Source organism: Pleurodeles waltl, chromosome 4_1 (assembly GCF_031143425.1).
Source record: "Pleurodeles waltl isolate 20211129_DDA chromosome 4_1, aPleWal1.hap1.20221129, whole genome shotgun sequence".
Classification (NCBI taxonomy): Eukaryota; Metazoa; Chordata; class Amphibia; order Caudata; family Salamandridae; genus Pleurodeles; species Pleurodeles waltl.
The window spans coordinates 809877389-809903725 of NC_090442.1; the positions used below are offsets into that span (position 1 = coordinate 809877389).

At 43.4% G+C, this 26337-nt stretch overlaps 1 protein-coding gene across 1 annotated transcript in view; it reads right to left on the minus strand.

Annotated features, from left to right (window-relative positions):
* The window catches only part of CFAP54 (cilia and flagella associated protein 54), a 1075777-nt gene that overhangs the window by 808554 nt on the left and 240886 nt on the right, over positions 1-26337 (minus strand). Inside the window, exon 17 of the mRNA XM_069229529.1 lies at positions 2073-2201. Within this exon, the coding sequence (XP_069085630.1) occupies positions 2073-2201 (129 nt within the window). The remainder of the gene's footprint in view (positions 1-2072; positions 2202-26337) is intronic.

Genomic DNA, 26337 nt, shown 5'->3' on the forward strand with positions numbered 1-26337 from the left:
AATGACGGGAAGCTGTTGGACAAGGTCTCGGTGAAGCCATCAAAGGCTGATGGGGAAAGCTCTGAGCAGGAGAAGCTGGATTTTCTGGCCGAAGAGGTAGTTGTCACCTATGTGGTGTTGGTTGTCATCGAGCCCAGTGAAGATTTCTACCTTTGGAGGGTTGCACAAAGCCGGATACTGTTCCTGGGAGCTCCCACTGAAGAGAATTTATTGCTGTAGAGAAGAACATAGCAGGAGATGAGACAAAATCAATCCCACAGGCGATGCACCTTGGTCGGATTGGTTTGCAGGTAGCACCTTGTCTTCTGTCAGTTTGGAGCCCAGTTTTTGCTGCCCCAGGTTGGACTTTGGTAAGAGGAAGCCACTTGGGGAGGGCAGGACTTTGGGGGGGGAAAGAGCACCACTTGAGGGCTAGACTTCACTCCAGCATGTACCAGCAGCAGGCAAGTAAGTAGAAGGGCCTCTGGAGCTTGTGTCCCTGTAGATCATCCAGGAGGCCAGCCAGCTAGTCCTTGGAGTCACTCCGGTGGTCCTTGCTTTAAGGACCAGGCGCATTCTTTCTTCCTAAGGGAGCATGGAAATCCTTCCAGCAGCAAGGCAGCAGAGCAGTCCGTTTTCTGAGTCTTCCACAGGCCCAGAAATGATCTGAAGAGTGGTTCTGGGGGTCTAATATTTATATATGGTGCCAGCCTTTTTGTGTGGGGGGCTCCATGTCCTACTACTACTTCTTCTGGTTCTGGAAGGCTCTTTCCTTCCCCTGTCAACACTCCAAACTGTGTGAGATGGAGGCAGGGTACAGCTCCACCCACAGCCAGCCTGGCAGGACAGCCCATTTTGTCCACATCTAGTCCCCTTTGTGTCACTGTCTGGAAGGAATAAACAGCAGAGGCATGTATAGCCATGTGGGCCAAGACAATGACAGAAGGCACACATGGTGAGACAAGAAAATGTCATCTTTCTAAAAGTGGCATTTTCAGAACTGTGACTTACAATCCATCTTTACCATTACCAAGGATTTTAAATTACAATTAATTTGAGTTTAAACAGAACACTTCTATCTGCTTCCAACCCAAAGTTAGCCCTTATTAAACGTAATAAGGCAACCAAATGTCAGTCACTGGGATAGATAAGCCTTACCACAGTGAAAACCGATTTTAGGAGTTTTTCACTGCCAGGGCATATAAACCTAAACTTATATGTCCAACTTTTGAAATGCCATCCATCCTGCCATATGAGCCTAGCTCAAGCCCTATAGTTTCTTTTTATTTATTTTCTTGACTTAGCAGTGATTCATACAATAAACAACATCAACTTGTCCTGCTCTTCCCATCCTGCCCTCCCCTGGAGAAGACGCTAAGAGCTTTTTAACTATTTGTGATCTACACCATTCTATTCTGCCGAACATAATCAGCATTACTGCCTTTATTTCTGAATTTATATACATAATCTTCTTATCTAATTTCCAAAAGATGTGTTAAATGTCATGTTTCTGTCATCCTAGCTATATGATTCTCTGTGTCATCACCCCTTTCTTGTTGCACTCTGTTCTCCTCCATATCCCATATCATTCTGACTCCCTGTCCCATGTTTGTCCGTGCTAGTCTTTGTCTCACCTCGCAGTCAGCACTCATCCATTTCCCAAATTCCCATATCCACTTGTGTGTGGGTGGTTGAGTCATTATCCATCATGCAGCAATACAGTCAAGCCCTATAGTTTCTTAAAGCAGAACATTGATGAAGTTTCATTTGTAAGCACTCAAATTACTTAACGGCTGGAGTGTGGAGCAGGTGGTATACATAAATCTAAGAAGTTTCTATGTGATGGATTCCATGTTGCTGCAATGTGACCAGTTCTATTGTCTCCTATGTGATTTGCACATGCTAATTCAAGTATTTCTAACAAGTAGGTGCATTTTTTATTACTCATTTATTCAAAGTATGAATAATTTCTTTTATTTTGTTTAACCAAAACTTCTGATATAGCCTTAAGGACACCTGTCAGCACTGTACAGACTTTACAAATAAAAATATGCCAAACAATGCTTTATTAGGAAAGATTTTCAGCTTCTTACCTGGGTACAGTAGTAGTCAATAATTGATGAAACATCTTGCAATGTGTTCACTGAGCGAGCTGCCGCCATTCCATGTATTGCCTTCTCCAAAGTTTTATAGGCAAGGAAAAGTTGCTCTAACTGACTTTTCTGAAATTAATGAAAGAACAACATTTATTTAAATCACTTGATGGAACAAGGATATACTATACTCTGATGTGAAGTTCATTATTTGGCCATGCAAATGAAGTCCAATAACCACCTGAAAAAATGTCACTGCACAATTGATGCTTTATGATGGCCTTAGTTGACAGGAAGCTAGAAATATGATGGTATGCTCAAAGGACTGACATTATTATCTGTCCTCTGAGGCAGGCATTAGTTGAGAATGAAAGACAGCAAACTCTAAACCACTTCATCTCTTCAAAGATTGAAATACAATTAACACTTTGGCCTCCTGCTTAAATTCATATGAATGAATGAACGCACATCAAGTAGATCAGACAAATATTTTATCTTCACCAAACGTTATGCTGAATTGCTTTATAGCAAATTATTGAGCATGAATATGAATGAATATGTATGACATATAGAATATGTATGACTTTGTAGAGCTCCACATATCCACTCCTTGGTTTTGAGGATTCCATAACAGACCAAATCTGATTTCAGTTTTTTTATTTTTTTTATTTGATCAATGAGTAGTGTGGTAAATACACAGAATTTCAATGTATGTTTGTCATATGTATGTTATAGTGGTAAGTAGTGTTTGTTGTGTGTAGCCAGAGGCATTTACCAATATGAGTACATGGCATCTGGGACAATTAGTATGTACACTGCCCAGATTGAATTATGAATATGACATAACTAAAATAGGGTGTCTTGTTAAGGTAGACAGAAGCCCTTTAAATAAACTAACTGTAAGGTGTTGAGTGTGTTTTGATTTAGTGTGGTTTGTGGTGTTGTGGAGTTATACAATGTTTGTCAAGAGTGAGGTGCTGTTGTGAGCTTGTTAGGTTGAACTATATGGAGCCTATGAACTGTGACATATGTATATGAACAATGTTTTGTCTAATGGGTTCTGTTTAGTCTAATGGGTTCTGTTTGAAGTTGTGTATCACATTGTACTTTAGTTGCCCTTCTATAGCATTTCATACTTTTGACGAGGCGCCAAAGCATATTTGAGATGGGTAGCAAGCTTCTGGTATGGACTGAAGAGTGTGCATCTATCATGTGGCCTTTATCCGTAGTGTTTTGATGTCATGCACAAGGACCAGAGTTTTGCTGTTGTGTTATTATTATTATGTATGCTATTTCTGCTGTGTATATATGTACTTCTATCTGTGTATGCAAAACAAAAATACACAAGAGATAGTACATGTAAGCATCAGATGTCTATGAATGGATAAGTGTGGCCTAAGTGAATAGTGTTTTGGTGTTGTGCACGTATGGCAAAGACTGCTCAAACAATGTCCTAGCTAGGGGTTAGCTGCACTGCCACATGGTAGCAGATGAAAACAGTCACAACAGAAACTATTGTGCATTTGGATTCCTACCATCTTGGAAGTCATTGCAATCATAATTTTAACCACCTTTAATACGGAGCTACAGAAATGCTCATAGATGCAGGATGCTACCTTTGTGACTACAGCCATTCAAATAATCAAAACTATGATCTAGATTCGGCAAAGAATCTTTATGGAGCAACCCATTAGTAAGGTCAGTAAACAACGAGCCATAGTATATGCTCTATGGAGGTAAAGCAAGTGTGGCAAAAGAGTAGCCATTATGCAGCCACTCTCAGCATATGCTCTGAGAATTCAACAAAATAGAGGCAGAGGAGAAAGACAGGCATTACAAAAACAATGATACTATTTGTTCTACTGACCCCACCGAGAGGCGGCAGGAAGTTACCCAGAGTAGTGGTCTACATCAAACCAGTTATTGTTTACCCTCTGATGAGTTTAACATGGCTCAATGAAGGAGCTTCCAATATATGAACACCCAGAGCATGTGCTTGAGGAATCCACCTAGGTGTGGTAGGATACAGGCCATAGTAGTGGGCATTATACAACCAACCATGGTGTGTATGATAGAGTCCACTCAGCAGTGGTTAAAGAGCCACCATTTTACACCAAATCTTTGTGTATATGCTTGGAGGTATCCACACAGATGTGACAGAGGAACAACCCATTGTAATGGGCACCTTGCTGAGTCAGTAAATGTATGTGCTGTTAAACGTCCACCCAGATGTGGCAGGAAGTGACACATAGGAGTGGCCGTTATAAAACCAGCATCATATATAAACTTTCAGGAGTCTACCAAACAGCAACAGGAAACAACCAATAGAAATGGGCATTACTCAGCCATCCAATTAAATATGACAGGAGGAGTCCAACCAAGAGCTGTAGCAAACAACAGATCGGATTGGGCACTATACAACTAACCCTCATTTATTCTCTGAGGGATCCACCTATGAGCAACATGAAGTGACCAAAAGAAATAGGCATTCTATGGTCAGTCTCCATACAAGCTCTGAGAAGTCCACCCAGGAGAGGTAGGAAGCAACCTTAGGAACTGGCATTATACAGCCAGTCCTAGAAAACGCTCTAGTGAATATATTCAGGAGCAGCAAGGGAGCAGCCCAAGAAACAATGACATACACAAATACATGGGTCTGTGTTCCACCCAGGTGTTGTGATGGTGTGACCTACATGTGTGGATGACATTAGAAACCTAAGAGGATATTAAGCAGAGGTACTGTAGAAGGATTGTATTTAGGTATCAAACAAAAATAGAAGGGGAGGTGGACTGTGGATAAAGAAGGATGTGAGTGAGCTGAAACAGGTCAGAGTACTGGCTGAAGGACCTTCATGGCCCTAAAAGGCCCAGACAGAGAAGAGCCACACAGGAAGACAATTAACCCTCTTTATCCTTTCACTTAAAGCCTGGACTGGATGCTCTGGGAGAAAGGGTTTAGGAGGGCAGGACCAATGGGGACAGCACTGATTCCACAAGACTTGGTGAGGACTAGGGAGCATGTGAGTAGGTGGTGCAGGACACAATGGGAGGGGAGTCCATACCTGCATTTTGCAAGGAAAGGCGGGAGGGTAACTTGGGAGCAGGAGTGTTCACCAGCCGTAGGGTTGCAAACAACTGTAACACAAAGCACTTTTGAGTTATCAGAACGGCTGCAAATAGAATCCAGCATTACATCATGGAATTTAAACATAACAATCACTTTTAAAATATATTTTCAGCTGTCTACTGAGGACAAGCAAAACCAAAGAGAAAGTCATTGGAATTTAAGTATAGTTTAGGCAATGAAACCTGGAGGTGGGCATGGGAATGTTGCCACTCCTCATGGTCAACTGTGCCTCAACTATGTCCCTCCTGGCCTTCCTCTAGGTACAAGGCTCCCAGATCAAGAAACTGTTGAGATTTCAGAGAAGAGTGTTGATTTGCTTTCTTACTGACTAACCTTATAAATTCTCAGCACATTTCAATTGTGTGTTCAAAAGGAAAAAACACAGTTGACTCCAGTCCAAGAAAATCCCATCCCCTAGTCAAAGCACAGTCAAAGAAGTCAAACAGACTCATTGCCTGGTTAAGGCTGATGGCTCCAACCAACTGATGGACAACTTCTGAGGCCAACCCACTCCAAGAAACTTCTATGCCATCAAATGAGAAAGTCAGAAGAAATTGCCAGAGGCAATTCAAGAACACTGCATCTTCTTCAGGCTCCCTTAGCACAAAATCTTGGCTTGGCTGAAAATCAATGCCCTCAAAGATATGGATGGACAGTGAATCATCCTGAAAATACCTGCTTGACCTATGCTTTTCTCCATATTGACTTTGCACAATGGGTCCAAAACCTCACCCCTATCTGGCTCTATCCCTTCCAATCAAAACCCCAGTAAAGACTCTTACTTACACACAATAATTTTCAAGACATTTTTACACTATTACAGATTTGAAGGAAAATGTACACCATAACTTTATTTTCAATCCATGATGATATGTGGATAACGTTTACTCTTGGTTGGGGTATCACTGCTTATTTTGACATATGTAATACTCTAACATGAAATTCTCATCATATTTGTAATTAACTTCATCTCAGCATTTTGTTTAATGCAAGCAGATTTGATCTTGCATCTCTCATAGCTTCCAAAAGGGGTTTAAGGGCTAAGTTTGAAAAAGCTACTATCTGTGAGCTACAGGTATCTAAGGGAGACTCTGTTTCATCTCGGTCATGAAGGTCATGTGTCCAGGTCCTACTGGAGCTAGGGAAAGATGTGATAAGCCTCTACTCAAACTCTTCACAATTAAAAGGCCGTTGGCTTCCTCAGAATATGGCAAGATTGATTTCACTTAATTCTTTAATTACAAAAGGTAAAAATTTCTATATGTTTTTGGTGTGAAGGCAAATTATTCAATCGTACACTTTCTGAAAAAGCCAATTATGTTTTGACTAAACTTAACAGGTGCCTTTATCATCATGCACAAGCAGTTAATCAGTGATGCAGCTGGTTTGTAGCTTGTATGTGAGAATTCACATACTCTGCGAAGTTTTTTGAACAGCTAAGTAATGGAGAACTCCAGAGTCAACTAGTGTTGGAGCCATGTGACACTTTTGAAATGTAGGCTCGTATGCATATGAAATGGTGTCTTGCCGAAGAACTGAAGACTATGAGACTCTGAGCAACTCTTTCGGCTTAATGGATTTAATTTTCATAACCATGACGGATTATGAAATTAAAGAACTGAATAAAAAATGTGTACTTAATCAATGCAGCATGGGTGGTTTTTCTGGATTTTGTTATTTTATAAATACATATTATAATTGATAAAACGATTAGATTAGTGCTTAGAGTATTTTGTTTTTAACCAGAATAACCTGGTAAAATTAGAATGTGAATGTTAGTAGAAGAGCGATTACTATTTTAATTAGGATGTATTTGTGAAACTAATTTGGTACTTAATTATAAATTGTTTTTTATCTTTCAGTTACTTTATGTGAGGTGATTTATATGTAATCATTTATTTAGCTGTTGAGGTACATGTATATGGCAAGTGTACGTAGGTATGTTGAATTTGCATAGTGATAACATAGCCAAAGGCATCGGAGTGTAATAATTAACCCAATTACTAATTAATGTGTTTGTATATTTACAAGTATGCACATATTGTCTTCGAACAAAAGTTTGAGAATCTTTTTCCAGAATGACTTTGCCCCATAGCTCATAATCTTTGCTAATTCTTTTCTATTTAATTAATTGCTAGCATAAAAACATTGCTACAGACAGATCAAAAAACATAAATATAGGTTTTTCTGCAATAAAAAATTTGGAACTCTTACCCAATCCAAGGAAACTGCAATAGGAAGGGAATTTAAGTGTTCAGAGTGACTAAGGAGTGTTTTGTTCTCAATAATCTGCAGACTGCTTGGCTAGTTGCCGGCACAACGAAGGAGAATTAACTGTTTCTTTTTACATATTTAGTGTAAACTTCATTACTTAATTACTTGGCAGTACTTCTGAGCCCGAAACACTCAATTTCACTTCCTCATTACTCCATGGACCATATGCATTTTTTTACGTTAGTAAAGGATACATGCAATTGAGGAGGCCCCAAAGTATGAGCAATCTCAGGGCAAGTATCGAGCAAAACAAGCACTGGCAAAGCCAACAGGTCTCGCCTATGAGAGAGCTGTTGGCTTTGTCAATGTGTTTTAGCCATGTTGTATGAGAATGGGGCTACTGTACAGCATGGCTGAACGTAAACAAAAAAAAGCGCTATGTCCTGGGGAGCCTGAGCAATTGCCTCAATTGCCTACTTTGCCCATGCCTTAAAACGTCCCTGTAATTAGTTTAACTGTCGTGAATCCATGTTAGTTTTTGTCGGGACTCAGGAGTTAGCTTAGACTTTGGCTGGCAGGCCTGTGCCCCCGTTACCAAGTGACTTTTAACCTACTTAGCTTGCTCGTTTTATGCCATTTAATTTATTCTTTCTTTCAAGATGGCTGCCATTGTTTATGGTTATAGATATGTTTAGATTTACATTATCAGTGCCATTCTGTGAAGGCGTCACTATCAGCGTCATAATCAGTGATGTTCGCAGGTCTTATCATCATGACCCTTTATCACCCATAAAAACATACGTGAGGCAATCATACAAAAATAAACACACTATTTGAAAAAAAAAAAAATAGAGTAGTGAATATCATGAACATTATATATACTCCAAATTGTTGTTTACATTCCCAAGGATAAATCATTATACAGTTCTTGATGTATTCTCCAGTCTTTGTAATTTTATTCATGAACAACTCTGTACTCCCTAATGTGATGAGAATTCCTCAGTTGGATACATCATATTCATGTGGTAATGCAAATACACTCTCTGGTACACTGTTGATAAAGTTCTTGAACAAACAGCCAACACGTGTTTCGTCTCAGGGGAAATACCCCAACGACTTCTTCAGGGTTGAAATTTCACCCAAACAGAACACTTGAAGTGGAAAGCATGATGGAAAAATAATAAGGCAGCTACTCCCGCCATACGTAAAAAATAAAATAAAATAAAAAGAACCAAAGAAGCATCCCCAAAGGCAGAGTCCTGGGTGCCACAAATTGGCAAGCAACCACTGAAGAATAAGAGATAGAGCAAACAACTCTTCGATATAGTAAGCATAGTCACAATTAAGTATCCCACGAAAAACACCATGCGCAACATCTATTAACGTGTCTAATCCTGTGCTTCGATATACCAATCAAAGAGAGAGTCTTGAACGTCACAATATGGCAAACAGCCATTAAAGAGTACAAAACGTAAAGCAAAACCACTCCTCGACATAGTGCATCAAATCATATAAGTGTATCCCAAAAAGAACACCACGTGAGCCATCCACGAGCGTGTCCAACCCTGTGCTACAAATATAACAAATTATGGTCCACAAATACCTTGCTCAGAAATCAAGTACAAAATCCTTGCGTCTGGATAACAATCGATGTCATTTACATTTATCTGCACTCTCCGTAACAATGATATCAAAACCTGCGAGTGACTAAAAATTAAAAAACACAGAAATTGAGCGTAATCACTAAGGTAGGTTAACTGAAACACCAACTAATGCCAGTAGAAAATCACCAGTCTGATGCTAAATATATCGTGCCACAGACTTACCCTTCTCTTCCGTATCCACAACATCAAATAAACTCATTTGGCGTCTAGACCGCGAGTACACTGGCCATGGTGCTGCAAACGGAAATGCTTTAAACGGAAACCCCAATCACAGACAACGGACTAAACTTGTAAAAATGAAAAACGGACTGGTGGATCATGGGCTTCGTGCAGCCATAATGGTAAGTCCTAAATATCGTAAAAAACAAATATTGAGGGGAGGAAACGAAAAATCGATTAACATGATTTAGTTAATTTATATAAATCAAAAACAAACAAATGGATCGTGGACATTGTATAGCCATAAAAGTAAGTCCTAAAAATCGTCAAAAACCCATATCAGTGGGAAGAAACAAAAGACTGATTAATGTGTTCTAACCAACTTGGAGCCAAATGGTGTGTTAATAACATCATAGAAACCCAAGCAATAGATGACTTCCTATAGCGTCTTGAAGAATATGCTACCCATCTGACTAAAAACGGACTAGTGAGTTTTAATTAATTCGAAGCCATAGTGATGTGGTAAATATAGTCAATATCAGAACAACCCGAAACATAATGCCCCCTTGGGAATGCGGGGAAAAAACTCAAATCTGACCTAATTATTATAATCAAAAAGGAAATCCTGAAATGACATAATATAATCAAGTAGCATAAAGAAAAATGTGGTATGGTCAATACTACATAATGTTTCCCACCCCAAGGGTGTCATGATGAAAAGTCACCTGTTAGTGAAAATCACAAGTGGATGTCATGAATAACATACAATCACAAATGACAACAGGAATGTATAACAATTGTATCTGAATAATTGTACATATCAAATAAATAACCACCAATTAATCCCCCAAAAAATACTCCAATTCTCTGTCTGAGTTAAGGCCCAATTCTACCGCTTTCAGTTGCATTATCCATAATGCTGCCTTTCTGCAAAGAGTAAGTTCCCTATTTCCTCCTCTTGGGTCTCTAGGGACATGTTCAAAGCCAAAGAACTCAAACATTATTCTGACTCACAGGTCAAAATGTGTGCCACCACAAGATATCTTTCATCACCATTCTTAAGTGCCCTAACATGTTCACCAATCCTGATTTTAAGTGGGTGGACAGTACTCCCAATATATATGCGGGTACATTTACAGCGTATCAAATAGATAACAAAAGTGGTATTACAATCAATTGTTGATTTGATCCTGAAGACATGGTCCCCAGTTACAGAAAATTCTTTGATGCCATGGCAAGCCCAGCGGCATACTCCACATTGACCACATTTGAAGAAACCTGCCCCATGTGTGAATAGCCAAGTACCTGGAGGTGTGACAGCCGGGAAACTTGGACTGAGAATACACTTCAAGGATCTACCCTTGTGAAAAGTAATCACTACTTTTTCTGATATAAAGTTTCTCAATGTCTCATCTTGATAAAATATATTCCAGTGCCTATTAACAAATCTCTTCAGACAAAATGATGTATTGGTGTAATCTGTTACAAATCTTACCTTGTCTGATTCACTATCGAGTTTACATTGGCGCCTCAATTTCAATGTATCACTCCTAGCAATCTGTCTTGCCCTGTGCTGCGCTTTCTTAATCACATATTTGGAGTAACCTCGTGACCTGAATCTCATACTCATCTCATCAAAACAATTCAAGAATTCATCATCTTTGCTGCAATTGCGTTGGGCTATCACCATCTCACCGTAAGGTATTGACACAATCTAATGTTTCGGATGTGCACTTGCAGCATGTAGAATTGAATTACATGCTGTGGCCTTAAGAAATAATCTGCTACGTATTTGGTCACTGTCAATGAAAAGTTCTACATCCAAAAACTCTATGATCTTGGAACTGTACTGATAAGTGAATTTCACATTCATGAGATTTGAATTCAAAAAGTCACAAAATTCAATCAATTTATCTACACTCCCTGTCCAAATCATGAGGCAATCATCAATATAGCTTCCCCAACATAATATGTATGTCTGCCATTGGGTCAGCTCCGGACCCCAGACCCACTTGTCTTCAAACCACCCCATAAAGAGATTTGCATATGAGGGGTAAAATCTGGAGCCCATCGCCACCCCTTGTCTCTGTCGAAACCATTCCTTATTAAAAAGAAAAAAAATATGTGCAAGGATCAGGTTCTTCATTTCAACCGGCATTCCTATGTGCTCCCACAGGCTCGCCGACATCCTGTTGAGGAAGTGTTGTACAGCTTTTTGTCCCAAATCATGATTTATACAGGTGTATAAAGAGACCACATCCAATGTTAATAATAACATGTTACTTTCCCACTCAACATCATTCAAAATTCTAAGAATATGTGTTGTGTTCTTAATGAAAGATGGAAGGTTATAAACAAATGGTTGTAGAAATAAATCCACATACTCAGAGAGTTTTTCTGTTGGACCCAATATACCAGAGACAACAGGTCGACCTGGTGGAAAGGGTAGTTTCTTGTGTACTTTGGGTAATGTGTAAAGACAGGGGAACCTCGGATGATCCACATTATTAAGATATAGATATTCATCTTTGTTCAGTAATCCCTGCTGATGCCAAGTAAGTAACTTACTATTAATCTTATTCATTAGACCAGGAATTGGATGGCATGTGACATGTTCATAGCATGAAGCATCATTCAATCGCACTAAGATCTCATTATCATAATCCAATTTATTCATAATTACAACATTCCCACCTTTGTCCACTTGTTTGATAACAATGTCTTTCTCTTGTTGGAGTGACCTAACTGCCTGCAGTTCTTCAGAACTCAAGTTATAAGTGAAATTCCGAAATGTATTTCTAGATAAATATTTATCAAAATCTCTACAAACTAAATCATAGAACATATCCAAATTGTTGTTACTGAATGTCTTCGGTGTCCAGCGCGATTTCTTTCATAAGCCACTCATAATACTGCTGTTAGATGTGATGTCTAAATCCTCTAATACCTGCGTAAGAATATTCAGATCCTCATCGCGTTCTGCAATTGAAAGCAAAGTTGCTGTATCATGAATGTACTTAATGGACAGGGCACTTAACTGTAACCTCTGTGTGGAAAGACCAGGAGATTATGAACAAGTCGGATTTAACAAAAAATGCTTCTTTAATTTGAGTTTGCGAACAAATTTGAATAAGTCAACCTTAGACCTACACGGATCACCATAACTGGTAGGACAAAAATTCAAACCTTTTCCCAAAAGGCTCTTGGCACCTGGTGAGAGCTCAATTTTGGATAAGTTAATTACATTACTGGATGGTAATTCACTGACCTCTATATTCTCTTGTCCCGGGACCTTGTTTTCATTCCACCTTGTTCTAATGCTTTTTCAGTTAGACCCTGTAAGGAAATGCCTCCTTGGCATGGTTACACCCTGACTTTTTGCCTTTGCTGATGCCGAGTTATGATTTGAAAGTGTGCTGAGGCCTGCTAACCAGGCCCCAGCACCAGTGTTCTCTCCCTAAAACTGTACCTTTGTTTCCACAATTGGCACACCCTGGCATCCAGGTAAGTCCCTTGTAACTGGTACCCCTGGTACCAAGGGCCCTGATGCCAGGGAAGGTCTCTAAGGGCTGCAGCATGTCTTATGCCACCCTGGGGACCCCTCACTCAGAACAGACACACTTCTTGCCAGCTTGTGTGTGCTGGTGGGGAGAAAATGACAAAGTCGACATGGCACTCCCCTCAGGGTGCCATGCCAACCTCACACTGCCTATGGCATAGATAAGTCACCCCTCTAGCAGGCCTTACAGCCCTAAGGCAGGGTGCACTATACCATAGGTGAGGGCATAGGTGCATGAGCACTATGCCCCTACAGTGTCTAAGCAAAACCTTAGACATTGTAAGTGCAGGGTTGCCATAAGAGTATATGGTCTGGGAGTCTGTCATACACGAACTCCACAGCACCATAATGGCTACACTGAAAACTGTGAAGTTTGGTATCAAACTTCTCAGCACAATAAATGCACACTGATGCCAGTGTACATTTTATTGTGAAATACACCCCAGGGGGCATCTTAGAGATGCCCCCCTGAAAACATACCTGACTTCCCGTGTGGGCTGACTAGTTTTGCCAGCCTGCCACACACCAGATATGTTGCTGGCCACATGGGGAGAGTGCCTTTGTCACTCTGTGGTTAGTAACAAAGCCTGTACTGGGTGGAGGTGCTTCTCACGTTCCCCTGCAGGAACTGTAACACCTGGCGGTGAGCCTCAAAGGCTCACCCCCTTTGTTACAGCGCCCCAGGGCACTCCAGCTAGTGGAGATGCCCGCCCCCTCCGGCCACGGCCCCACTTTTGGCTGCAAGGCCGGAGGAGATAATGAGAAAAACAAGGAGGAGTCACTGGCCAGTCAGGACAGCCCCTAAGGTGTCCTGAGCTGAGGTGACTCTGACTTTTAGAAATCCTCCATCTTTCAGATGGAGGATTCCCCCAATAGGATTAGGGATGTGCCCCCCTCCCCTCAGGGAGGGGGCACAAAGAGGGTGTAGCCACCCTAGGGCTAGTAGCCATTGGCTATTAACCCCCTAGACCTAAACACACCCCTAAATTGAGTATTTAGGGGCTCCCAGAACCTAGCAAGATGGATTCCTGCAACCTGAAGAAGAAGGAGGACTGCTGACCTGAAAGCCCTGCAGAGAAGACAGAGACACCAACTGCTTTGGCCTCAGCCCTACCGGCCTGTCTCCCCACTTCAAGAAAAACTGCAACAGCGACGCGTTCTGCAGGATCCAGCGACCTCTGAAGCCTCAGAGGACTACCCTGCATCTAAAAGGACCAAGAACTCCCGAGGACAGCGCCTCTGCTCCAAAGAAGAAACAACTTTGCAACAAAGCAACAACATTAAAAGGACTCCACGTTTCCTGCCGGAAGCGGGAGACTTTGCACTATGCACCCGACACCCCTGGCTCGACCTTCGGAGAAACAACACTACAGGGAGGACTCCCTGGCGACTACGACCCTGTGAGTAGCCAGAGTTGACCTCCCTGAACCCCTCCAGCGATGCCTGCAGAGGGAATCCAGAGGCTCCCCCTGACTGCGACTGCCTGCTTCTAAGAATCCGACGCCTGGTAAAGACCCTGCACCCGCAGCCCCCAGGACCTGAAGGATCCGACCTCCAGTGCAGGAGCGACCCCCAGGTGGCCCTCTCCCTTGCCCAGGTGGTGGCTACCCCGAGGAGCCCCCCCCCCCCTTGCCTGCCTGCTTCGCTGAAGAGACCCCTGGTTCTCCCATTGAACTCCATTGCAAACCCGACGCCTGTTTGCACTCTGCACCCAGCCGCTGAGGGTGTACTTTTTGTGATGACTTGTGTGCCCCCCGGTGCCCTACAAAACCCCCCTGGTCTGCCCTCCGAAGACACGGGTACCTACCAGCTGGCAGACTGGAACCGGGGCACCACCTTCTCCATTGAAGCCTATGCGTTTTGGGCACCACTTTGACCTCTGCACCTGACCGGCCCTGAGCTGCAGGTGTGGTAACTTTGGGGTTGCCCTGAACCCCCAACGGTGGGCTACCTTGGACCCAACTTTGAACCCTGTAAGTGGTTTACTTACCTGCAAAACTAACAAACACTTACCTCCCCCAGGAACTGTTGAAAATTGCAGTGTGTCAGGTCTTAAAATAGCTTATTGCCATTTTTGTTAAAACTGTACATGCCATTTTGCTGATTCAAAGTTCCTAAGTTACCTAAGTGAAATATCTTTCATTTGAAGTATTACTTGTAAATTTTGAACCTGTGGTTCTTAAAATAAACTAAGAAAATATATTTTTCTATACAAAAACCTATTGGCCTGGAATTGTCTCTGAGTGTGTGTTACTCATTTATTGCCTGTGTGTGTACAACAAATGCTTAACACTACCCTCTGATAAGCCTACTACTCGACCACGCTACCACAAAATAGAGCATTAGAATTATCTATTTTTGCCACTATCTTACCTCTAAGGGGAACCCTTGGACTCTGTGCATGCTATTTCTTACTTTGAAATAGTACATACAGAGCCAACTTCCCACAGACCCTCTCCCTCCTCTTCTCGTCTTCCTATGTTTGGTCTTTTTCCCTTTATCACCCATGTTTGATAGAATCACAATGTACACTTGTCGGGGATTGTTCATATATTTGCTGCCACAAGTCTGCCTTCTTCTCAATTGTTTGGTAACATACCTGCGTCAGGGGTCCTACATGATCTATATAAATACATCCCACACTGACAAGATCATCAAGAGGTTACTTCCAGATGCCATTGACACCATCTATGCTGCACCTCACCTTGCTGCAGAATTCAGCTTTGTGTCACCATGGAGTCTGACCTAGAGACTTCATTCCAAGGTAACAAAGGTTAAGGGGCGCTTCTCATGGACATGGTAGTGGCACATCAGGTTTATCACACCAAGCTCTCATTAGGGTAGGGATTAGTTTCACCTTTGCTAGGGATTTTATTTCTCATGTTTTGCAATTTGGTGGGTGGCTTTATATTCACAACTCTCATCTTCACCATTCTGCTTCTTTTATTTTTCATTATCATAATCATTGCAGCCCAGGTATTGTATTGTAGATTGAAGTCCTTTCAATTAACATATTGAAAAATGTCCTGCATCTCCTTCATTGCCTGTGTGTGACTGAGACTTGTTACTAACGTGAGAAAGGGGTAACTTCTGTTCCACCACGATTCCCTTGAGATGTCGCAATCTAGAGCCCATGCCTAAGGCTGCCAGAAATCACCCTTTACTGTTTAGGCTTTTGGTGAGGTACTGCTTTTGAGCCGGGAGGGTTGGCCAACAGTTGCAAATTGTTGTAGGACAGGCTTAGTCACCTACAAACAAAAGTGCTGTCATCCCTAAACCAGCAGTCTCGCCAAGGAGAGAGAGTCCAACTACGACATGGCACCACCAACGATAGTGTTTTGGCACTAATTTATGGACATCCTGAGTATCTCTGTCTCACACACAACAGGTACCCTAAGTATTATTATACGGAAAGGTCAGTGGTCTTAGGAATAATCCTCCTCAGCTGAATAGGGAGAATCTAACTAGGCTGTGTGCTGTTAAAGCTTGGACTTTTAAAAGGACTTCTCCTCATTTGGTGTTCCATCTCTTTACACATTATCCAACATCGCTAACGCTATAGAAATTCCAGAAAATGCTAGACATGCAATAACACTACATCTAATTGTGCATGGCTTGAAAGATGAGAGTGGGGATGTTACATTCATAGTAGAAGCCAATGAAGGTTACCAAACAGAAACATTCACATTTCACACATATGAAATAGCAAACGTAACACAGCGGTACCAAGCTTACCAGTATCTTGAAATACTAATTATCTTTTTAGAACATCAGATCTGGTTTAATGGCGCCCTACCACATGTAATGCAACCTGTGAGATTAGGTTGCATAAGTAATGACGGACCAATGCGGCCAATGTTTGCCACATATACACCATATCCAGGTGTACAAAATATGCAGGCAGCTGATCTGCACAACATTTACAATGAACTAGTAACATTATATAGATGACCGGTTCAGTTCGTATTGCAAACTTTTAACACAACACCAGCGAGCCCAGCACCACCAGCACCAGCTGGATACCAATTGGCCGTTACTGGTATTAACCTACAAACAGTACATTCTAGTATGGGCAAGGTGCCCACGGAATGCAAGAAACTCTCTTTCTGGATAGAACAAAAAAATAATCAGCTGGAATCTGCGTTTGCCCATACGGCACCACAGAAAAAACATAGAATTCTCACAATATGCGTGCCATTCAGAATAGTTACCTCGGTGGACGACTGCAACACATTGGGTACAGTCTTCACTGCAATATACACTACCACACATGGTACCCCGAAACTTGTGAACATGCCGGAAGGGTCAAAGCAAATATAAAACGAACAAGGGGCTGCTCCAGCCCTGGATTTGCGGATAAAACTGATGCGTAACTTCAACCAGTCTCTCATTAATACTAAGTAATATTAAAGGAGAAGCGGTAGCATTGGCCATTCACCAGTGGCTCAGGGAGATTCCATATTCGGAACAGGAGCGTCAACTACCGAAAATTATTTCCAACACCTATACTAGTGTAGGGCGGGATAGTCTGGGAATCAAACCGAAAAAGCCTGATATTCAAAGTACTACCCCTAAAGACAATACTAAACAAGCACAGGAGGAAATCTTTGACCGCGTGCAATCCACTTACCTTGCCTTAAAAATGTGTATAAAAATAGGATTCAAACCAGCCCACTTTGATTCAGTTCCAAGTACTTCATGACCAAGAAAAGGAGTGCTCTGCAGAGTGCCCTCAAACATTGCCGTGTGGCCAGGCCTGATGCTTTCACAACAGAGTCACTCAGATTTGAGGGACGTCATCTGAAGTCTGTACTTTCTGCTGGAGGAACAGAGGGTAAGCTTAGAGCCTAGAAGACCGCCTAGCTGTTGAGAGAGAATAGTTGAGGGCCTGGTCCTGCAGGAGGAACGATTTGTGGAGGAAAAGCCCAACATAGTATGCAGGGGGAACAACCAGATAAAGGAAGCAACTACACAGAAGCAAGGCCAAGAGTCACCCAATACCAAGGCCAAAACTGTGCGTGAAATGAGAAACTGAGGAAGCAGACTGAATGATTAAAGTACTTTCTTTTAACGCAAAAGGTAAGGAGTGGGCTGAACAATACTTTGTTGTGTTTGTTCATTCACTGTTGATTTCTGAGCCCTCATTCCCACTACCTCCAAACTTCCCCCCCGAGAAGACTTTGACTGCTTGTCCTCGCTACCCTGAGAGTCCAGTGCAAACAGGGTATACTTGGCCCAATTTCAAGAGCCATAGTAGGAAGGACAGCAGTGGCAAACTACTTTAACGTCACTTTTAGGGTCCAATAGCCCGTCTGTCGAGTGTCCCACTAAACAGGATCTGACAGCATGCAACCATTAAAGTTGTTCTCACACATGCTAAGCTATTATACAAGCATCGTTTGCTAATGGGTCAGAAAGCTGATGGCAGACTGACCACAGGGATTGCATGTATACTAATAGGCTTATTAACAATCCTGTTTGTAATCCACTGCAGAGACTATTGTTTTACTTCAAACCTCGAGCATCCTACTATTAATTTCTCTGGACTTGGTACACCCTTCTCTCTTCTGCACCTTTCCCTCCTACCCCCAGTAACACTTTCATTGCAAGATGGTTTAAGCCCTACAGGACAGGACCTGAAGAAGCTCATGTCAGTATGGCAACAGGTGCACTATCACAAATGTAGTGAAAGAGTTGCACAGGTATAACTAAGTAACACTAGATGCAACGCATGACATAACACACAATGAAATAATTGACTCAAAGCAACACTGGTATCTTTGGCCACCAGTTGCGGCATAACTGAACAGCTCAACTGACATAATATATTAGTGCAGACAAGACAAGGCAGAACCATGGTTTTAACCAAGGTGCAGTATAGGCATAACTAAGAAGCAGTACCACAGGTATAATTCAGAAGCAGCATTAAAGACGTGAACAGGCAGGGGCATCACTGGCATTAACAAGCAATGTCAAAGGCATGACTGACTAGCAACACCTGGATATAGATGAACAGCAACATAGACTTGGTAGCAGGACAACTTTAATCAAGCAGGTTCACAATCAACTGAACAAGGGCCCGGGCATAGTTATGAAACAGAGGCTTATGAAAAATGAGAAGCAGAAAGTAACGTTTTGTTTTGGAATGGAAAAACAGGCAAAACTGAGAAGCAGAACCAGCATATTTCACCAGTATTTCCTGCATATTAGACAAATAATGCAGGCATAGCTGAGCAGTAGGACCTCAGATAAGACCGAACAGCAGCACAGCTGGAGTAACGAAGCAGCAGCACACCGGCATACAGTACCTGAGCTGCAGCACCTATGGAGTAATGAAGCAGCAGCATACTGTGTAGGGAAATGCCTCCCGTGGCATGGTTACCCCCTAACCTTTTGCCTTTTGTTGATGCCAGTTATGACTGAAAGTGTGCTGGGGCCATGCTAACCAGGCCCCAGCACCAGTGTTCTTTCCCTAAACTGTACTTTTCTTTCCACAATTGGCACAGCCATTGCACACAGATAAGTCCCTTGTAAATGGTACCCCTGGTATCAAGGGCCCTGTGGCCAGGGAAGGTCTCTAAGGGCTGCAGCATGTATTATGCCACCCTGGGGACCCCTCACTCAGCACATGAACACTGCCTCACAGCTTGTGTGTGCTTGTGGGGAGATCGTGATACCAGGTACCCTGAGGCAATTGCCATTAGGTCCACTACTGCTCCTGTAGTAGCTAAAGCACTCATAGGTATTTTTACCAGAGTGGGATTTCCTAAGCAGGTGGTTTCTGACAGAGGTACCAACTTCATGTCAGTTTACCTAAAACACATGTGGAATGAGTATGGGGTGGCTCACAAGTTCAACACACCATACCATCCACAAACCAATGGTCTTGTACAAAGGTTTAACAAGACATTGAAGGGCATGATTATGGGGCTCCCTGAAAAATTCAAAAGGAGATGGGATGTCCTCTTGCCATGCCTGCTTTTCGCCTACAGAGAGGTGCCATAGAAGGGAGAAGAGTTTTCCCCCATTGAGCTTCTGTTTGGCCATCCTGTAACAGGACCACTGGCATTTGTAAAAGAAGGCTGGGAGAGACCTCTCCATGACCCTAACCAAGATGTGATGGACTATGTACTAGGCCTACGTTCAAGGATGGCAGAGTACATGGAAAAGGCAAGCAAAAACCTTGAGGCCAGCCAACAACTCCAGAAGTTGTGGTCTGACCAAAAGGCTGCTATGGTTAAGTTTCAGCCAGGGCAGAAAGTCTGGGTTCCGGAGCCTGTGGCTCCCAGGGCACTTCAGGACAAATGGAGTGGCCCTTACCCAGTGCTAGAGAAAAAGAGTCAGGTCACCTACCTGGTGGACCTGGGCACTAGCAGGACTCCCAAGAGGGAAACCATGTTAACTGCCTTAAACTCTTGCATGGCAGGGCAGATGTAAACATGTTAATGGTTACAGATGAGGACCAGGAAGCAGAGTGAACCTCTCCCTGATCTCCTCTCTCCCTGATCTCCTCTCCATTGACCATAAGGATGGTTCAGTAGATGGAGTAATCTATTCAGACACCCTCTCTGGCCAATAGCAAGCTGACTGCAGGACGGTCCTCCAGCAGTTTGCTGAGCTCTTTTCCCTGACCCCTGGTCAGACACACCTGTATACCCACGATGTGGACACAGGAGACTGTATGCCTGTAAAGAATAAAATATTCAGACAGTCTGACCAAGTCAACAAAAGCATCAAGGTGGAAGTCCACAAGATGTTGGAGTTGGGGGTGATTGAGCACTCTGACAATCCCTGGGCTAGCCCAGTGGTCTTGGTCCCCAAACCTCACACCAAAGATGGCAAGAAAGAGATGAGGTTTTGTGTGGACTACAGAGGGCTCAACTCTGTCACCAAGACAGATGCTCACCCCATCCTAAAGGCAGATGAGCTCATTGACAAATTAGGTGCAGCCAAATTCTTAAGTACCTTTGACTTGACAGCAGGGTACTGGCAAATCAAAATGGCACCTGGAGCAAAAGAAAAGACACCATTCTCTACACCTGATGGGCATTATCAGTTTACTGTTATGCCCTTTGGCTTAAAGAATGCCCCTGCCACCTTCCAAAGGTTGGGGAATCAAGTCCTTGCGTGCTTGGAGTCCTTCAGTGCAGCATATCTAGATGATATTGCTGTCTTTAGCTCCACCTGGCAGGATCACAAGTACCACATGAGGAAGGTTTTCAAGGCCCTGCAAGCAGCAGGCTTCTCTATTAAGGCATCTAAATGTCAGATAGGGCGGGGAACTGTGGTTCACTTGGGACACCATGTAGGTGGAGGCCAAGTTCAGCCACTCCAACCCAAGATCCAGACTATTCTGGAAACTCCAAAAACCCAGACTCAAGTAAGGGCATTCCTTGGCTTGACTGGGTACTACAGGAGGTTTGTGAAGGGATATGGATCCATAGTGACACCCCTCACAGAACTGACCTCTAAGAAAATGCCCAAGAAAGTTAACTGGACCTTGAACTGTCAAAAGGCCTTTGACACCCTGAAGCAAGCTATGTGTACAGCACCAGTTTTGAAAGCTCCACATTATTCAAAGCAGTTCATTATGCAGACTGATGCCTCTGAGCGTGGGATAGGAGCAGTCCTGTCCCAAACAAATGATGATGGCCTTGACCAGCTTGTTGCTTTTATTAGCAGGAGGTTACTCCCCAGGGAACAGCGCTGGAGTGCCACTGAGAGGGAGGCCTTTGCTGTGGTTTGGTCCCTGAAGAGTTTCACAGTTCAAACTGACCACAGACCTCTCAGATGGCTGATGCAAATGAACAGAGAAAACCCTAAACTGTTGAGGTGGTCCATATCCCTACAGGGAATGGACTTTGTAGTGGAACACAGACCTGGGACTGCCTATGCCAATACTGATGGCCTTTCCAGGTTCTGCCACTTAGAAAATGAAGACTCTCTTGGGAAAGGTTAGTCTTATCCTCTTTCGTTTGGGGGGATTGTGTAGGGAAATACCTCCCTTGGCATGGTTACCCCCTAACTTTTTGCCTTTTGTTGATGCCAGTTATGACTGAAAGTGTGCTGGGACCCGGCTAACCAGGCCCCAACACCAGTGTTCTTTCCTTAAACTGTACCTTTCTTCCCACAATTGGCACAGCCCTAACACACAGATAAGTCCCTTGTAAATGGTACCCCTAGTACCAAGGGCCCTTTGGCCAGGGAAGGTCTCTAAGGACTGCAGCATGTTTTATGCCGCCCTGGGAAACCCTCACTCAGGACATGCACACTGCCTCACAGCTTGTGTGTGCTGGTGGGGAGAAATTACTAAGTCGACATGGCACCACCCTCAGGGTGCCATGCCCACATCCCACTGCCTATGGCATAGGTAAGTGACCCCTCTAGCAGGCCTTAAAGCCCTAAGGCAGGGTGCAGTATACCACAGGTGAGGGCAAAGTTGCATGAGCAATATGCCCCTACAGGTTCTAAGCCAAACCTTAGACATTGTAAGTGCAGTGTAACCATAAAGAGTATATGGTCTGGGAGTCTGTCAATTACGAACTCCACAGTTCCATAATGGCTACACTGAAATCTGGGAAGTTTGGTATCAAACTTCTCAGCACAATAAATGCACACTGGTGCCAGTGTGGAATATATTGTAAAATACACCCAGAGGGCATCTTAGAGATGCCCCCTGAATACGAGTCCGACTCCTAGTGCTAGGCTGACCAGTTTCTGCCAGCCTGCCACAACCAGATGAGTTTCTGGCCACATGGGGTGAGTGCCTTTGTCACTCTGTGGCCAGGAACAAAGCCTTCACTGGGTGGAGGCGCTTTTCACCTCCCCTTGCAGGAACTGTAACACCGGGTGGTGATCCTCAAAGGCTCCTGCCTGTTGTTACAGTACCCCAGAACATCCCAGCTAGTGGAGATGCCTGCCCCTCCGGACACAGCCCCCACTTTTGGCAGCAAGTCCGAAGGAGATAATGAGAAAAAACAAGGAGGAGTCACCTACCAGTCAGGACAGCCCCTAAGGTGCCCTGAGCTGAGGTGACCCCTGCCTTTAGAAATCCTCCATCTTGAGTTTGGAAGATTCCCCCAATAGGAATAGGGAAGTGCCACCCTCCCCTCTGGGAGGAGGCACAAACGAGGGTGTAGCCACTCTCAAGGACAGTAGCCATTGGCTACTGCCCCTCTGACCTAAACACACCCCTAAAGTTAGTATTTAGAGGGGACCCTGAACCCAGGAAATCAGATTCCTGCTACCTGAAGAAAGAAGAAGGACTGCTGACCTGAAAGCCCCGCAGAGACGACGATGACACCAACTGACTTGGCCCCAGCCCTACCGGCCTGTCTCCAGAAAGAGAGACCTGCACAACGACGCATCCAGCGGGACCAGCAACCTCTGAGGGCTCAGAGGACTGCCCTGCACCTGAAGTACCAAGAAACTCCCAAGAACAGCGGCACTGTTCAGAAACTGCAACAACTTTGCAACTTTGAAGCAACTTTTAAAGAGACTCTGCCCTCCCACCAGAAGCATGAGTCTTCACACTCTGCACCCGATGCCCCCTGCTCGCTTCCAGGACAACCAACACTGCAGAAAGGACTCCCAGGCGACTCCAACGATGTGGACACCCTGAGTCGACCTCCCTGTACCATCACAGCAATGCCTGCATAGAGGATTCAGAGGCTCCCCCTGACCGCGACTGCCTAATAACAAAGGAACCCGATGCCTGGACCAAGCACTGCACCCCCAGCCCCCAGGACCGAGAGGAACCACCTACCCGTGCAGGAGTGACCAGCAGGCGGCCCTCATCCTTGCCCAGTCAGTGGCTGGCCTAAGAAGCCCCCCTGTGCCCTGCCTGCATCGCCAAAGTGACCCCCGGTCCCTCCATTGCTTTCAATAGCAAACCTGACGCCTACTTTGCACACTGCACCCACCCACCCCTGTGCCGCTGAGGGTGTGTTTTGTGTGCTTGTGTGTGTCCCCCCCAGTGCTCTACAAAAAACCCCTGGTCTGCTCCCCAAGGAAGGACGCTGGTACTAACCTGCTAGCAGACTGGAACCGGAGCACCCCCATATAGGTGCCTATGTGTTTCGGGTCCTCCTTTGATCTCTGCACCTAACCGGCCCTGTGTTCGGGTGTGGTGACTTTGGGGTTGCCTTGAACCCACAACGGTGGGCTGCCTATGCCCAGGAGACTGACTGTGTGTTATGCCATTAATTGTGTTTGACCAATGACTTTGTGTTTCACCACTGCGCATATTAGTTGTTCAATGTTCATCAGGAGCACATTACATTCTGTATTCAGTTTAGCTGCCTATTGGCTTTAACGTGGCATTAGACATTACATTTGGTATTTAGGTTAGCTGCCTATTGGCTTTAACATGGCATTAGACATTACATTCGGTATTCAGTTTAGCTGCCTATTGGCTTTAACATGGCATTAGACATTACATTTTGTATTCAGTTTAGCTGCCTACTGGCTTTAACGTGGAGTTCGACATTGCAGTTGAGACATTGCAGATGAGCTATGTTTTTCAACATGATAGACCAAGCTGTGTTTAACATGATAAGAGAGTGTATATTTTGTGTTTACCTCTGAATCCAGCCTGGGAACGAGAGAAGTTTGGAGACTTGGCCACTCTCCAAACTTGTTCGGTTCCACACTGAGCCAGCATTTTTGCTCTTAACGGTGTCCCTGGGCAGCAGCGAGGGGAGATTTTCCAGGACTTCAGTCAGGAGCCGACGTCAGCGGCCTGGCCACCCGTTTGGGTGGAAAGTCTCTTTCTCGCAGTTGAACAGGAGTCATCAACTTGAAGACATGAGAAAGATGACAAGCAGTGATAGGCCCTACGGTGATGCAATTTTGACTTTTATTCTTTGCTTTGAAGTTTTGCTATAATATAATCACATGTATTTGCTGTGTACATTGCAATTGAGAAGTACTTTGATATATTTTGCTTTCATTGCTGCGACTACTTTTAAACGTGTGCTTCCAATCTACTAATCTCGTCTTTCAGGAACCTCGTGGTGAAGTAATAATAATAAATGTCTTCTTTAAACTAAGAAGTGCATTCCAGAGAAGTTTTGTCAGCTCGGTCATAAGATAAGATAAGGAAAGCAAAACACTGTGTAAGTGCTTTACTTACCTGAGAAAACTAACCAAACTTACCTCCCCCAGGAACTGTTTATTTTTGTACTGTGTCCACTTTTAAAATAGCTTATTGCCATTTTAACCAAACCTGTGTGTACTACTGTTTTAAATCAAAGTTCTATACTTACCTGTGTGGATTACCTTGCATTTTATGTATTTACTTCAAATATTGAATCTTGTGGTTCTAAAATAAATTAAGAAAATATATTTTTCTATATAAAAACTATTGGCCTGGAGTAAGTCTTTTAGTGTGTGTTCCTCATTTATTGCCTGTGTGTGTACAACAAATGCTTAACACTACCCTCTGATAAGCCTACTGCTCGACCACACTACCACAAAATAGAGCATTGGTATTATCTAATTTTGCCACTATCAACCTCTAAGGGGAACCCTTGGACTCTGTGCGCACTATCTGTCATTTTGAGATAGTATATACAGAGCCAACTTCCTACAGGGTGGCAAAAAGCAAATATATTTTGGTCGAATTAGGCACACATTGCCAGAGTTGTACCTGGCACTGACGGAAACTACTTTGTGTGTGGATTTCCTCCTTGCGAAGGGGAAAAATGGTTATAAGCAGAGTGACATTAGCCAATGGCTGAAGTGGGGTTGATACACTGCCCCATTCTGTAAGCAGTAGTGGGCAGTTAGGAATTTAAGACTTACACAATAACAGACCAATAGATTAAGAGGGCAGGCTGGAAACACTATAAGTGCATTTATGCAAATAATTGTTTGCAATATAATCAAAAGGTCCTGGCCATACACCACACAAACAAAAGGATGGTTCCAACTAAAAAAAATTGCCAGTTTTAACTAAAAAAATGTTAAGGATACCCAATCGATAAAATTGATTTCCACACAATCGCACAGATACGCTCTCTCTTTATGTTCTCATCTTCACCAGACATTTTCGAGTGTTCTTACTGATTTAGACTCCAAAACTCCAGTTGCAAGACACTTTTATACATTCTTAGGTCTCAGTTCTAGACAGCGCACAAGAGCATCTTGAACCAAGACTGCGGTCTTCTACATCGTGGGCTTCAGTCCACCCACAGCCTCCTCATTTGCTGGCACCATCGTCGCTCTATTTTGCAGCAGCCCCATTCGTTAAGGGGCTGCATACGTCATGCCTTTTCTGGTGTTTAGCCCTCTCGGAGAGGACCAGCCAACTACTGTTAATGTACGCAGTGGCCATTTTTATAGTCATTGTTTCGTGGCAACATTTTTTTCTTTGTTTTCAATGGGTGATCGGTCCTACCACACATTAGGAGCACTACTGTTCCTGTCACTAGGCTTTTCATATGGCTGCTTTCTTTTCCTTGCCTATGCCTGTTTTCTGCTTGTTTATTACCTTCTGTTTGGGCCTTTCTGCCCATTTTTTCATGCCGTTTCTGCCTTTAT